Raw genomic sequence first — 16,619 nt, forward strand, 5'->3', positions numbered from 1 at the left:
TTTTTTGGTTTTTCTCTGGTACCGGGAACCGAACTCACGACCTTGCGCTTGCCAGGCAGGCGCTTTTGCCGCTGAGCTAAATCCCCAGCCCCTCTGTTGCCTTTTCCTGGCTGGAAACTTTGGGCACACATCTTTGCCTCTTTCCACCTTGTCTTGTCTCTCATCCCTTAAGTCATCACGTTTGCAAAGCCTACCATTTGGAGTTGACTCCATCTCCCCACTGATTCCACGTAAAGTTACGTTTGTCTCTTGCAAAGTCAATAAATTACCTTTTCTCTAGAGTAAGTTTATTGGGATCTGCTCATCACAATATAAATTGTGCCTTATTCTTTCTTCTTGTCCTTTTTAACTAGCAAAACTCCCTTTGTGACAGTACAGTTGTCTCAGCAAGATGTCTGTACTTAGTACATTTTTGTATGCATCTTGCCTTCCCATTTTGTTGATGCTTAAGGAATGGGTGAGCCCTGAAGCGTCTCTTCCATATTTAGAAAAGTAGTGGCTGTGATGGCCTGGAGATGTGCACTGAGCTGAGTCATATACTGGCTTTTGTTTTCTTATTTGTTTAGGATTTGCCAGCACAGGAGACCGTGGAAGATCTCAAAGGTAGAGTGCCGTCATTATTTAATATTCTATCACAACATTATCCTCAGTGAAGTGAGAAATATTTGATGAGACAATTATTTCTCATTGGAGCTTGTATTTATGTCTACATTCAAATGGTGATATTTTATCAATCACATTTTATTGTAATTTCTATTTGTGCCTCATTTTCATACAACACATAAGAGCAGGTATGGAATAAGTTTATCATTGATATGTACAAGGACATGTACTTTATTATAGTACATACATTGAAAAATGAGAGGTGAGGGGCTGGGGATATAGCTCAGTGGCACAAGTGTTTACCTGACAAGTGCAAGGTCCTGAGTTCGATTCTCTCACCAAAAAAAAAAAAAAAAAAAGAAAGAAAAATGACAGATGAAATAGTGTAGTATTCTGCATAAACACATTTCTTTCAAGTTACACATTTCATTTTGAGGAACTTAATTTTAACCTAATTTTTCTTGTTTATTACAAAGTTTTTATGTAATTGTCTTTTGATGACCTTCAAAAGGCTTAGAAAAGGCCCATCTTAGTTATTTTTCTCATTGCTGAGACAAAATACCTGATGCCCAAAGTTAAAGGAGGAAGGTCTATTTCAGCTCACATTTTGCAGAGGTTTCAGTCCATAGTCATCCGGCTCCAGGGCAGGGTAGCATGGCAGAAGGGCGTCACAGAGGAGAAATAGTCCATGACAAGCAGGGAGGAGACAGCAAGGCAGCAAGCAGCAGCAGCAGCAGCAGCAACAAGCCTAAGTCTCTCTTTTTATCCCTTCCAGGCTACCCACCTTTTGGGGGGTGCCACCCACGCCCAGGGTGGGCCTTCCCCAGAACTATGCTAAACCACTCACATGCCCTTAATCCCAGCATTACATCCTTAATCTCAGTGTCACACACTCTTGATCCAGCCACCTCCGAAAAGCCCCACCTGTGACTGCATGAGGCTTTAGGGGGACAACTTAGAAGGAGGCCTTCTGGAAGGCTGAATGAAATCCTTCCTTTCTCTGCATTTTTTGTTTGTGGTACTAGGGATGTGGCCTTCACATTTACCTACATCCTCAGTGCTTTTTTGAGTTTTTATTTTAATAAAGGTCACTAAATTGCCTAGGCTGAACTTGAACTTGTGATCCTCCTCCTTCAGCTTCCCAGAGTGCTGGGATTATAGGTGTGCACCACTGCATCTGCTCTGTAATTCTGTTTTCTCTCAGTACCTCTGCAAAGACAAACTCTATGAACTATGTAAAATTTGAAAAAATTCTAAAATTTTATTTTCTGGAAAACAGCTAAAATTAGTATCATGGCCCTAGATCTCGAAAATGAAGTTTCTTTTTGCATTATTCAACTACATTCCAGTATAAAAATAAAAGATTATCCATATTCTTTTATGTACATTCCTAATACTGGAATAAAACATACATCAGTTAGGGTTTCACTGTTCTAGCCACACATATGCTTTTTAACAATGTTCTATGCCTTGTGTTCATTTTTACACACACACAGGGAAGCACACCTTTTCCCTCATATTAAACCACATCTTCCAAATTAGTTATCCTGGAGCTATTAGAACCCACTCCTATGTAACCTGTGGATATCTGTTCTAGCCACTTGCCCTTACAATTGCAATTATTTCCTTCTTTTCTTACTTGTCTTAGGAAATGAACAGAGATTTCACATACACCATTTCATTCTGAGACACAGCTAGTGAAATGCACAGATGTCATTTAAAGTATTCTGAACTACCAACTACCTGTGGTTTTGGTTTGTTTGCTTTTAGTAACACTGCACTTAAGCAATATGGTTTTTTTCCCTTAGTTCAGTCTTAGTCTGTCTATTGGTGAAGACACAGTGGCTTTCATTATTTTCAACAGTTTCTTGTGAAAGATGTGTAAAATCCAACAGACTGTCACGCTAAAAACACTAAACAAATTGGGATTATAGGAGTATTTCCCAAACCTGATAAAAGCAACCAATGAAACATTCAAAGCTGACATTATTCAAATGCTTTCTTCATAAGACCAGAAACAAAGCAATGATATCTACTCTCATGATTCTTATTCAGCATCATAGGAGAAACTAAGCGCAGCAAGGGCTGGGGATGTAGCTCAGGGGCACAGTCCCTGTCTGGGCAAGTGCAAGGTCCTGAGTTCAATTCCCAGTACCAGAAAAAAAAAAAAAAAAAAAAAAAGAAAGAAACAAAAGGCAACAAGCCTGGAAAAGGAAAAGTATCTTTATTCACAGATAACACCATGGAAAATCCTAAGGAAAACATTAAAAGAACTAATAAATGAGTTCAGCAAATTTGAGAATATGAAATCAGTGTATAAAATCAATTATATTTCTACACTAGCAATGAACAATGAAATGAATTAAGAACCCAATTTCAGTTATAGGAGTTAAAGAGTGAAATACTTGGGAACAAATCTGACAAAAGGGCAGGACTTCAATACTAGTTACTATTCCGATGTCAGCAAAGTTCTTGCTGGGGACGCATGTGGCTCTCCCTTGTTTCACCTGACCTGCTTCCACAGTCACCCCTGTCACTGTGGGATCTTGAGAACTGAAAACGTACTGGGGGAGGATTTTCATCTTACAAGGAAATATTGCTATGGATGTTGCAAAAAAGAAAAGGACAAGAAGTTTGTGTCAGAATAGAAGCAATCCCTGGTGAGTCTCCCAAGATGTTTGGGAGACATTTTGAAGCTGCAGACATTCTATCAGTAAGATCGGCCGGCAGTCCATCGATAGCCTCAAACACTGGATCCGAGACAAAATGCAGAAGAGTGACTGACAGCTTATCATGGAGCTGGAGAAAGTGTTTGAAATCATTTAATTTTTCCACATGGGGCAGGAATTGAAGTAATATTATGTTGTAATACCACCACTAGGACAGGACAAAAAGTTGGATAGACGTTTGTGGACACTGATAGATTGAGGTGTATAAAATGTTTCTCCTGAGAAACCAAGAAGCTCATACTGGTTTGACAGTGGTCAGTTACTCATCCCCGCATCCCAGCTGCCTGTCCACCCGCCCTCTGCGCCCCACCCTTCTTCCCTACTCAGCTGCTGTTTTAAGTTTGCCCTTCCCCAAGATTGGATTTTTCTTATAAATCTAAAGCTCTTTCAATTTTATACTGATTAAATCAGTCCTGAAGTATTTGATTGTTTTTTAAAAAGGGCAAGACTTACTAAACTAAAAACTTTTTAAACTAAGAACAATGAAACATTATTAAAGGAAATTAAAGGGAGCTGGGGATGTAGCTCAGCAGCACAGCACCTGCTTAGCAAGCATGAGGTCCTGAGTTTGATTCCTAGTAACAAAAAGAAATTAAGGAAGAAAAGCATTCCACAACCATGGATTGGAAGAACTAATATTGTTTGGATAAAAATATCCCTGGAATTTGTCTACAAACTCACCACAATCCTTAGCAGAGTCCCAGGTGTCTTCCTGTAGAGATTAACAGATCACATGGAAATCTAATAGACCCAGAATGGCTAAAATAATCTCCCAAGAAAAAAAGTTAGAAGTTTCTCTTGGTATAGAAAGACTACCTTGCTCAAGGCAGCAGGGTAGTACATAGCAGAGCCAGGGATTTCTGACCGCACGACCCAGGTATGTTAAATCACACAACTCTGCCTCTTGCGCCAATAAGAAAAGCTAAAAGACTGAGGTATTATTTAAATATAGACATTTTATATTTAAATATCTCAGGTGGTGGCACATGTCTGTAATCCCAGCACTCTGGGTGGGTAAGGCAGGAGGATTGCAAGTTTGAGTCCAGCCAAGTCAGCTTAACAATTTATTGAGACCCTGTCTCAAAATTTTATTTTCTTTTAATTTTTTTTTGTTTTTATTTTTATTAGTACGTATTTTCATTACATAATGATTACATTCCTTGTGGGGAGTCGGTACACTTATGTAACACATCTCCCCTTCCGCCCCTTCCCGCTCTCTTTTGATTTCCTTCCTATTTGAAAAACATGAATCTCCCTATTTTCTATTACCTATCTTTTACATTTATTTTGGGTTTCTTGAATATGAGAAATTATGCAGTATTTAAGTTTGTGTGTCTGATTTATTTCACTTCACATTATGGCTCAAGATGCATCCATTTTCTTACAGATGACTCAGGTTTACCTTTCTGAGAGTAGTACTCTCTTGGTTATAAAGACCACATTTTTTTAGGGGCTGGGGATTTAGCTCAGCGGCAAAGTGCCTGCCTGGCAAGCGCAAGGTCGTGAGTTCGGTTCCCGGTACCGGAGAAAAACCAAAAAAAAAAAGACCACATTTTCTTTATCCATTCATCTATTGATGGACATCTATAGGCTGCTTCTCAAATTTAACTATTATGAATTGTGGCGCTATACACAAGGGTATGCATGTATTCCCATAATATGATGTTTTTAACTCTTTCAGGAAGATACCTAGAAAGGGTATACCTGGGTCAAACAAAATCTCTAGTTTTAGTTTTTTGCAGAACCTCTATACTGATTTCCATAGTGGTTGCACCACTTTACATTCCAGCCAATAATGCAGAATTATTCCTTTTTCCCTGTAGCCTCACCAGCATTTGTTATTATCTGATTCTTGATAATAGCCATTCTTTCTGGAATAAGATGGAATCTCAGTGTTGTTTGCCTAACTCTAATGGCCACTGATGTTGAATATTTTTTCATGTATGTTTTGGCAATTTGAACTTCTTCTCTGAAGTGTCTATTCACTTCAGTTGCCCATGTTTTGATTGGGTGCTTTATTTGGGGAGAGGGTCTAATTTTTTTGAGCTCTTTATATATTCTAGATATTAGTCCTCTGTCTGAGGAGTAACTGGCAAAAATTTTTCCCATTCTGTAGATGTCTCTTCACTCTGTTGGTTGTTTCCTTTGCGTACAGAAGAAACCTTTTAACTTAATCTAATGCCATTTGTTGATTTTTGGTACTATTTCTTGCACAATTGGGATTCTGTTCAGAAAGCCCTTGCTTATGCCTGTGCCTTCAAGAGTTTTACATATTTTATCTTCCAGCAGATAATTTCTGTTTCAGATTTTTAAAGATACACAAATAAAAAGGGCGTGGAATGTAGACTCAGTGAGCAGCCCCTGGGTTCAATCCCCAGCACCAGTGCTGAAAAATAACAGCAAAAATACAGACATTTTAGTAACAACTTCACAGTGGAAGTGATATTCTTAAAAATAAGCATCCAAGCGCATTTGTTCCTGAGATTTCTTTTAGTTTTTGCTATTTGTTTGTCATTTTTGGTTCTTGTTTTGGGACCTTGTTTGTCCACAACAGGTAGTGATAAGGTTTCTCTTTATGGTTTGCCTCAGGTGTCGTTCTGTCTGAGGACCACCCTGGAGCACTAGTGTCGTCTACCTCACCTGGCATCAGGACGGAAAGCTTACCTGCCTCTCAGATGTGCCTGCCGGAACCTGTGCCCAGGTCAGCAGAACCCGCCAAGCCAGTTGTCCCAGAAGCTCTCATCAGCGGAAAAGGGAGGGGACGAGAAGGCCAAGGGCAGCGCCCTCCTCGCCACAGGTCTGAGGGCGGCTTAGTGGACAAGGGAGATTTGAAGAAGTTGCGCCGCCTGTCTCTGTCCCAATACGACCTACTAGAAACAGACGTTTCCTTCCAGCCCTGGGGCAGTGAGAATTCAGTCCTGATTCCCGAGCCAGTCACCCATCACCAGGGCTCCATAAGGGAGCAGTTGCAACGCAAGTCACCACAGGACAGCCTGAGCAGTAGCTGCCCCCAGTGCCACACTGTCATGGCCAAACCAGCGGAGAGGCTGGCGGGCACTTCCAGCCAGGTGGGCCTGCCCTTTAGCCAGGATGTGAACTCCTCAGACAGTGAGGTGGCTGTGACTCTCATTGATACCTCTCAGCCTGGGGACCCGCTGAGTCTGCATGAGCCCATTAAAATTGTCATCACGATGAGCAGTACGCCAAACTCCACGACAGAGGTGGGGAGCTCCCTGCACTTGACGGTGATGGGCACAGAGCAGGTTGGCCCAGGGTCTCACACAGCACCAGCTTCCCCAAGGGTGGCCAGTCCTCCAGATGTCGAGCATGTCCTAATCCCTGTGATCACCCTTGAACTGTCCGAGGATGGAGGAGGAAGTGTGACTGGGCCAGAGGACCTCAGAAGTCAGAGGACTCCAGACCGACTGAGGGTGGAGGACCCTGACCAGTGTTCCTCTGGGGAGATGGGAAGAGCCACACAGGCCCTCAGTCCTGGCCCAAAGCATGCCTGGGAACCGGCCCAGGCTCCCACACCCCCGGTGGCCTCTGAGGCTGAGGGTGAGAGGGACAGCCAGGCTAGCCTCGATCCGGCCTCTTGTAAGAGCAGCCATGAGAAGAGACATGCCCGGGTGCTCAGTGTGGACAGTGGGACTGATGTCTTCCTGAGCAGAAGTTCTACGGAAGTGGTCAGTGACAAGGAGAAAACCATACCTACTTCCAAATCTGACCTGGAGGCGAAGGAGGGGCAGATACCAAATGAGTCCAACTTCCTGGAGTTTGTCTCCCTGTTGGAATCAATCAACACTTCCAAGGTGGTGGCCTCCACTCAGCCGCAGGACCCAGCAGATCAGCATGGAGCCAGTGAAGCCAGAGGACTTCGAGGAGGTACGGCTCTTCCCTTTTCTTTGGGTTAACAGTGTTAACCCTTTTCTTTGGGTGGCAAACAGGGTTAACCTCTCTTTCTCCTTTGCCCCTGTGGTCTGACCTGATCAACCATTTGCCTCTTGGCTTTGTGTCTGTGTGTGCTGAGTGTACTGTACTGAGCTTGGTGATGAGCAACACAAGTACAGTGGAGCATCCTTATCCTAAATGCTGGGAATGATCCTAACCGCAAATGGGTCAGATTTTGTATTTTCAGAGTCTAAAGGTGAAATTCACGTTCATGTTTAGATTCATTTATGTTTGACGTACAACTCATACACATATGGAGAAGGCCATTTTCGGCAATATTTTTAATGTACCTGAATTTTGACTGTGTCTATCACATGAGATTAAGTGGAGTTTTCCTTTTGGGTGGTATGTGGTCACTCAAGGAGTTTCCAGTATTGGAGCATTTTGGATTTTCACATTAGAGATGCTATACCTTTATTGGCTAACCATACCAGAAATGTTAAACCATTATAATGAATTTTTGGCTTCCCTAGAAAGCAAAAATGTTTATTTCCAGGGAAAACATTATATTTTACTTTAGCGACAAGAAAACATATGAGATATGGAGATGCATTCTGAGAAAGGTGATCTGCTCAGTGAATCTGCTTTTCTTGCTGAATTCCATTGCAAAATACACAATTCCCTAATAGTGCCAAGTTGTAAACATAATAGCAACTACTTCTATAGCTCTTAATTTATGCCAGGTATTGTTTTGAGTACTTTGTATATATTAACCAGGATAACTACATCATAGTTTACCTGGAAGAGTCCCCACTTATGTTTGTTTTGTTAGCATAATTATTAGCAGCCCTGAATTTCTCTCTAAAGCATCCTCAGTTTGAAATGATAAAGTAGCCAGGCGTGGTGGCACACACCTATAATCCCAGCACTCAGGAGGCTGAGGCAAGAGGATCGTTGTGAGTTCAAGATCAGCCTGGGCTACAAAGTGAGCTCAAGGCCAGCCTGAGCTGCATATTGAGACCCTGTCTCAAAAAGACAAAAAAAAAAAAAAAAAATTAAAAAAAATGAAATGATAAAGCATACAGTCATCTTCATAGTTAGATCACTCACTCTGCATAGAACCCTGTGTTGTGTATATTGTAGTCATTGCTTGTGTGCAGAGAGGCTGAGGATTTTCACTCACTCTCCAAGTTAGTCTGATCAGTGCAGAAAGGACCAGGGCCAAGGCTGGTCCTGAGCAGCTTTGTCCCACAGTCTTGCTTATCACAATTAAACTCTATTTTCCCTCTGAAGGCCGGGAGCATTTATTTTGAGGTTACTCGTGGTTACAGAGAGGCTTCAGTTTCCTCATCCAAAAATAGTATTACAAGACTTAGAGTTTTTATAAATAAAGTCTCTTTGGGCTTTTAAATGTCTTCATTTCCGTGATTTTTGAGGACCTCATTTCTGCAGAGGTCTGTGTTGAGCTGGGTTGTAGGTTAGGGCTCTGGCTAGAAATTGTGGGTGCATTGGGCAGATGGTTCATTTCTTCAGTGTGGGCCACAACGTCCTTCCTTCGATTCTGTTCCTTCAGTCTGGGTTGTAGCATGTTTTTGGGCTAAGATTGTTCCTTTGCTGCTGACCGTTCTATACTCTCTGAGACAGTTGGGGGTTCTCCTGGCTCCATATTGGCAGCTGTGAGCAATTTCCTCCAATGCAGGTATAATTTTAACAACACAGGTAGTGCATCAAAGCAGAGGTAACTATTTCTTGAGATAAAAATCTTCTTGATCCTGTATCAGGTGGATGTTCATCATCTGTTCAGTATGAAGATCTGTACTTAACAGACCCATAGCACTTTCTGCAGTGCTGGAAATGCTCCCTGTCTACGGTCCTGTGTGGGAGCCATTAAGTCACACTCAACCATCAGATGCTTGCAACGGGAAGGAACTGTTCAGCTAAAAAACTGTATTTTTAGTGCTGTTAAATTTTAATTCATTTAAATAACCCTGTGTGGCTATTGGGTGCTGTACTGAACATAAATAATCTGGAGGACTTGAATGATGACTTGAGAAGCATGACATATAGACAGAGTACTGGTTTTGGAACCAGATAGCCCAGGACCAAAGTTTGGTTCTGCAGTACTAGCTGGGTGAACTTGCACAATTTACCAAGCCCGTCTGAATTACAGATTCTTCAGTGAAGCGTGAGTGATAATATGGAATAGATTTCCTAGAAGGACTTAATTAGAAAAATATGTGAAAAATCTTGTTACCCAATCAATTTCAATCTTTCAGTCTTATTTTCACCTCAGGCCATATGCAAGGTTTATTTCATCTGTCTGTCTCCTTGAGTTTCTGCTCTTCTTAGATTTCCTAGCTAACCACATTCAGTCTGAGTGGTATTAAGGTGGAGATTCAGTGGCGTAGAAGGAGCTGTGGGGTGGGGGTATTTGTGAGAAGGAATGGGTGTGTCTGGAGAGAGGCTGAACGTACAGAGGAGGAAAGGGCTGTGGCTTTGGAGCCCCCTTTGGAAAAGGACAGTGATTTTCTTTGTGGGAAGAAACAAGAGGACTGATAAGTCTTTTTGCTCTCCAGGGCCATCAGTGCCAAAGGTGGCATATCAGGCAGTCTTCAGCAGTGCCTGAGATCTGTGAGATTAGCAACACCTTCTTGTTCTTCTGTCCTTAAAGAAAAGTTTATTATTGTAATCTAAACTCTCAGTTCTAGAGTGCATATGTAAACAGCAATGACACTATTGATGACATTGGCAGCCGAGAGGATGTTTTTTAGTTGTCGTGCTCTTCAATGGAAGAACAAGTCTTGACCCTGAATACGTTGGAAAGGGTTCCTGACTCTGCAGGTCTCTCTGTTGTGCTATTATTTCCAGTCTAAGTCATCCCCACAGCAGTCTCCACGATTATCTTCAGGCCTCAGGACTACTCTGGAATTTAAGATTAGGCAAAACCACACTCTTATCAAAAGCCTTTAAAACCATGTTTGTTTGTTTATTTGGTTTCACTTTATTTTACAGTATGAACAAGCAAAGACTGTATTCAGAACTTGTTACAGCAGGGAATCAGAGGCCAACATTTGGTTTTGTGGGGAACTTGGAGCCAGGCAGTGCGAAGGGAGTCCCTCGTGTTCTTCAGATGGAGGCTGTTGGTCTGGCAGGGCTGGGCAGACGAACAGATACTGATATCCAATGAGATGAATTAAGTCCACACATTTGGCTTTCTCTGGTTGGTCCAAAATTTCAACAGGGACCAAAATTAGGGAAGCTGGGGCTGGGGATTTAGCTCAGCGGCACAGCACCTGCCTGGCAAGCACGAGGTCATTGAGTTCAATTCCCGGTACCAGAAAAAAAAAAAAAAAAAATTAGGGAAGCTGTCAGTTTCTAACCAAATCCTGGCTACTTGGTTCTAATGATTACAGGGGTGCAGTTTGGCTTCTGGGGTTATTTGCTTACAATAGTGGTCTCACTTCAGACAAGTCTATCTTGTCCAGTGTGCTGAGTGGGCTGATTTCCTTAGCTGGTCACTGCAGGTTGCTCATCAAAGTTCTGTGTCTATACATATTATCTTATTGACTTTTAAATACTGTCTCTTAGCTTATAGAAATTTCTAAAAAAGACCTGTGAATACATGTTAAGATGCTAATTAAAGTTATCTATGACATAGAAAATGGAAATAATCTAAATTTACAACAGTAAAGATCCAGTTAAATAATATCACCCTATATTGATACAATATATAACTACTATTTACGGATAATATATAAGAATATTTAGCTTGGCATGATTCGGTCCTGCACATCTGTTCTCTGGAGCTGTAGCCGTTCATCTGAGTCTGCATTCTTTCCCACCTAAGTGCGTACCACCAATGCATGGGAAGATTTGATGGATACGGACATGAGCCCCCTGAGGCCCCAGAACTACCTTTTTGGTTGCAAACTAAAGACCAACAAAGATTATCACTTGAAGGTGGATAAGGATAAAAATGAGTACAGGTCCTGAAGAATGGTCAGCTTAGGGGCTGTGTAAAGGATGAATTGCATGTTGTCTGTCAGGCTTGCCCTGAGGTGCAGCCAAGACCCCTAGAACAGGCAGAGTTGAAGCAAACAGCAATATCTTTATTTCAAGCCAGGTACGGCCAGGCCAAAGGCGAAAAGACCATTGATGCTAAACAGGGAAGAACGTATGCTTTTATAGGGGAGTTTAACTAGGGATGGGGGTCCCCCCAAGGGAGGTGGAAAATTTTAAGTTTGTCAGAAGCTGTTGGTGGGTTTAGTGCATCTGATGGGAAGCACCTAGTGGGAAGTGCATGGTGATAGTTGCAGGTTTCCTGTAAACAAGCAAATCAACCTGATAAACAGGGTTAATTTGGTCTCTGGGGCTGGGTGGAAGGCTTCCTATTTGAACAGAGTGGTGGGTCTGTCGGGGGTTTTTTCTCTTCAAGTTGGGTGGGGTCCAATGTGGGGGCCTAACATTGTTGAAGCAGAGGCTATGAGTTACGAAGGCAGTCCAATTGAAATAACACCAGCAACTTTGAAAATGTCCCTGCGGCCAATGGTTTCCACTAGGGCTTTGAAATTACACCACTGATCCTTTGGAGGTTGAAGTGTGGTTCAGGGCCTGTGCATATTAGTGGACAGCACTAAGTAGCTGTGGAGAAAGATGCAGAATCAGATGGGGAGGAGGAAGAGGATGTAAAGCTGTTAAGTATATCTATAAAGCATTCTGCCTCTGGAAGTGGTAGCAAGGTTTCACAGAAAAAAATCAAAGTAGCTGTCAGTGAAGATGATGATGATGATTATGACGATGATGATGACAATGATGATGATTTTGGTGATGAGGAAACTGAAGAGAAAAACTCCAGTGAAGGAATCTATATGAGATACTCCGGCCAAAATGCACAAAAATCAAACCAGAATAGAAAAGACTCAAAAACCATCAACACCAAAAGGCCAACAATCCTCAGAAAACAGGAAAAGACTCCTAAAACACCCAAAGGACTTAGTTCCTAGAAGACGTTAAAGCAAAAATAGAGGCCAGTGTAGAAAAAAGTGGTTCCCTTCTGAAAGTAGAAGCCAAGTTCATCAAGTATGTGAAGAACTACTTCCAGATGTCTGACCAGGAGGCTATTCAAGATCTCTGGGAGTGGAGGAAGTCACTTTAAGAAGATAGTTTAAGTAGTTTGTTAAAATTTTCTTATATCATTTCTGTAACAGTTGATATCTGGCTGTTCTTTTTATAATACAAAGTGAGAAATGTCCCACCATGTTTGATAAATGTCCAGGTTCTATTGTCAAGAATGTATTGTCCAAAATGCCTGTTTAGTTTTTAAAAATGGAGCTCCATCCTTTGCTTGGTTTTAGGTATATGTGGAATGTTATGATAGCACATAGTAGTAGTAGAGATGGTGTGGAGACGGAAATATACACGTGAAATAAGCTCAATATTTTAATAAAAAAGACTAATGGTATGAAATGGTAATATTTTAAGATAAAATATGATAGTTATAAGACAATATCTTTATTGTTATTTCTTTTTCTTGCTAAAATAAAAGCATATCTATCTAAGAAAAAAGAGTGTTGGGACATAGAACTGGCTCCAGTGTAATGGCAGAGTTGAGTGGTTTAATTTTTAAAAATTTTCCCTAGTTTTAAATGATATACAATGAAAATGTGCTGTTTTATAAACAGAAATATTCCTATAATTTTTAAGGGAAAAGAGGAAGGAATAGTCCCTATGCTGACCTGTGTAATGCATGCATTTAAGGGAGGGAGATTAAGATATGACAGAGGTGAATAGAAGGATCCTAGTCCCAAGGTGTGCAGGGGCCCTGGCTTCATGGGACTGCCTGGGATTTTTATGTGGCCGAATGCTGGCCACAGGCATTTGTTGTGATAGTACTTCCTCACAAATGCAGGGCTTGCCAACTGGAGAGCTGCATTTCTGACTAGCTGTCAGATGAAATACAAACATTTTTGTGCCAAAGACATCCTAATGGTTTTTTGGATATGCAGTTAATGCTGATCTTCAGGGCTCACACAGAAGTCAGCAGTCTCCTCTAGTAACTACCATCCTCAAGATTGAGGACTTGTAGTGATGAGATTTATACCTGCAGATGCGTCTCTGGATTTTTCTATGTGAGGGCTTGGCAGGTCTGATGGTGTGGTTCAGAAGAGCCTGTGACTTTATAACCAGCAGCTTCAGAGCTGACAGTTAGTAGCTATGGTCATGGGAAGACCATGGTCGTTTCATCCTTAATTGTAGGTGTTGGGGTATTCACAGACAAGCAAGCTTTGACCTGCAGGGGCATATTCCATTTTGTATAATGGTAAGAGCCAACACTTTATCTTGGCCCATGTGTAAGAGGATTCTAGAAAGCAAAAGCCCCAGTCTGTTACACTCATCATAGATTTCACATTTACCTTAAGGTAGTCTCAGGGCAGAAATGAATGCTGGTTCTTGCCATGGCTACTGCAGGCTGAGCATGTAGTTCAAAGTCAGTTATGTGTAGGGGGCATCTGCTTTATCAAGGAATCAACTGTACCTTCAGCTTATATGTTTAGATCTGGAGAACGAGTAAGAAGAGGGAATAAGCTTTTAAAATGGTAAGTGGGACCTTGCTGCAAACAGCTAGACTTGTTATGTAATTGTTTTCACTTGAAGCTGTCCATTTGTAAGTCACAAACCTTTTAAGACTCTGTACTGTGAATGGGAAGTTTCCATCAGGTCTGACTGTATCACAGAGTTAGGCAAGGGATTCCCTGAATCTGCGTGTAAGCTAGGTGGTATTTCTAGATGCCTAAATAACCTGTCTCAAAAATATGCACATTTCTATTCTTCAAGTATATCTTGGTACTTTGATACTTAGCAAAATGAAAACTTATTTAAAAGCATTTCAAATTCAAAGGAGCTATTTGGACTTCCTTGCATTTCAAATTGAAAAGAACTATTTAGATTTTCTTTTCTTTTTTTAGTTTTTCTAGCTTATTTGAGGAGTTATCACATTAATTTCTAATTTTATGCTACATTAACAAATAGAGCAATGTTTTTCAGATAATTGCTTACAAGGGCAAAAGGAGGAAATCCTGGAGAAGGAGAAGCTCAGCGGACAGGATTCCAAGCCAGAAAAAGCAGACTTGCAAAGTCAAGACCGCGTTGGCACCAGCCCTGTGTTCACCCCGCCTGCCAAGACCGCAATGCTGTAAGGGTAACTTAGCTACTTGCATTGCTGTGAACTGTGAGGCAGCCTTATTCACCAGCTGCTGCTTTTAATACTTTATTGAGGATAAGGAAGAATTCCTAATTGTTTTTGAGGCTTTTATATGTGTTAAGTTTCCAGGGCAATAGACAAAGACAAATAATCTACAGGGTAACTTCGCAACAAGACAGTTCCGTCTTGCAAGTCATCAGTGGGCCAGAAACCTCTGTGCAGGAGGAGATGTCAGTGGACGCAATGCATGTTTTCGTGGATGAACATGGTGAGTTGCAGAGCGGTTTGCTAATAAGCAAAAGGGGAAGGCAGAGCTGTCAGGATGATGCACGGACTGATAGCCTGAGCATGACTGTATTTCCATGCAAATAACACTAGAACTTATATTAGTTTTTGCTCTAAAAGATGCAGTAGGCTTATTTTCAGGGGATGTCTTTATTTTTCATGTACAGTGATCAATATGTGTTCATGTACAAACTACATTTATTCATGTACAAAAATCTACAGTTATTCAAATCTAGTCATGTCATCCTCTGTAGCATCGTCATAACTCTCTAAACCTGAATAATTCTAACCTGAATTTCCTGTGACTCCATTTCCTGTAGAACCACTGACCCCAGTCTCTCATGTCCAGCAACAGAGATCTCTTTAAATGAGCAATTCTTGTCTATGAGGCCTGCTACATGGCAACACAGCTCTCAGTAATTTTATCCCATGAATTCGTCATTCAAGTCAAGACCTCTTGCAGGCCGGGCTTCACAAAGTTTCCGTTAAATCGAGTGTTAATTAAAGACTTATGAAACAGGAGTGGCAACGAAAGTGATGACAGTTAAGAATGATGAGAAACTGCAGTCACCAAAGATTCAAAAAAATGTTTCTCTATTTCACACAAGTGGAATAAGTATGTCCATTATAATGCATGATGTATAGAATTATGAACATTCATATTAGTCACAGCCAGGTCTGTTATCAAGTGCACACATTATTCATGCATTGTGTCTGTACTCTGATTGAATATTCAGCAATGTCTTGAGTTCATCTGTTTACACAGGCCTTTACCTCTTATCCAAAGATGCCTGCTTGGGTATTTACAAATCCTTACTTATTATTTATATTATCATTTATTTGAAGTATTAATGTGAATAATATTTATTTATATTTAATTATATATTAATATTATTATTTTATAATTCAGGAATGCACTTTGTGTTGCAACGGATGTACTAAATGTGTCCATCTTGTTGGCAATCTTTTTTTTGTTTTTTGGTACTGGGAATCGAACTCAAGACCTCGTGCTTGCCAGGCAGGTGCTGTGCCACTGAGCTATATCCCCAGCTATAGTTGATAACCTTAACTGGTACTTATTTTGGGGGTAGGGCTTATAGTACAAGCATCCTGAAAAATTATGCTAAGCCTTATTTTCCAGTTAGGTCTTCTTTTCAGAAGTAGCATGGTAGCTACTGGAACAGGCAAAATCCTGTGATTTTGCTTAATATTCTTGGGAAGAGTATCCTGCTTTGTGCCTCAGGGCCTTTGCATATACTGTGTTCCTGAGGCCTGCATGTGCTATTTATCTTTCACGTATTAGTTCTAAGATAAGTTTTTCAGACTTAATGACGTACCTCTGTTTTTTTGCCCCCTTGACACCCTGTTCTTTTATTTGATATTATAGCCTATAATTAATTAGTCACTTATGATAATTTGATTAATGAAATTTTCCCTCTCATGACTGTAAACTTCAGCAGGACAATGCCCAGTACCTTGTAAATATGTATTGGATATATGTTGAACATCTGACCTTGATAGATTTTATCAGCATTGTCTTATAAAAGGACTTAAACAGGCATATCCCACCCACAGCCTCCAGGCCACATCTGGCCCCTCAAGATCATACATTTTTTGCATTATTATGTGATTTTTTTTTTTTTCCAGTACCAGGAATTGAACTCACGACCTTGCGCTTGCCAGGCAGGCGCTGTGCCGCTGAGCTAAATCCCCAGCCCCTTATTGATATTTTTCATGGCTCCATCGTGAGGTGCTTGACTGTGGACTTTGTAGCTGGCCACAGCCACTGTATAGAGGAGGGCCCACTGTGCAGCTGATTCTTGCCCTGTACCCAGCCCACATGGTCCAGTCTACACCCACACACGCCAGCCGTGACATGCATTTGTGTGACTTGCAGAGAACAATGCAGT

The 16,619-nt window shown here is 41.2% G+C and overlaps 1 protein-coding gene and 1 pseudogene across 1 annotated transcript in view; both read left to right on the plus strand.

The window, feature by feature from the left end:
- The window catches only part of Pcnxl2 (pecanex-like 2 (Drosophila)), a 205,907-nt gene that overhangs the window by 10,321 nt on the left and 178,967 nt on the right, over positions 1-16,619 (plus strand). The window contains exons 4-7 of the mRNA XM_013504672.1: positions 567-603; positions 5,922-7,217; positions 14,268-14,415; positions 14,547-14,692. Of these exons, the coding sequence (XP_013360126.1) occupies positions 567-603; positions 5,922-7,217; positions 14,268-14,415; positions 14,547-14,692 (1,627 nt within the window). The remainder of the gene's footprint in view (positions 1-566; positions 604-5,921; positions 7,218-14,267; positions 14,416-14,546; positions 14,693-16,619) is intronic.
- Positions 7,447-12,378, plus strand: LOC102020348 (annotated as a pseudogene).

The sequence above is a fragment of the Chinchilla lanigera genome, unplaced genomic scaffold (assembly GCF_000276665.1).
Source record: "Chinchilla lanigera isolate Chin_1 unplaced genomic scaffold, ChiLan1.0 scaffold00091, whole genome shotgun sequence".
NCBI classification, from domain to species: Eukaryota; Metazoa; Chordata; class Mammalia; order Rodentia; family Chinchillidae; genus Chinchilla; species Chinchilla lanigera.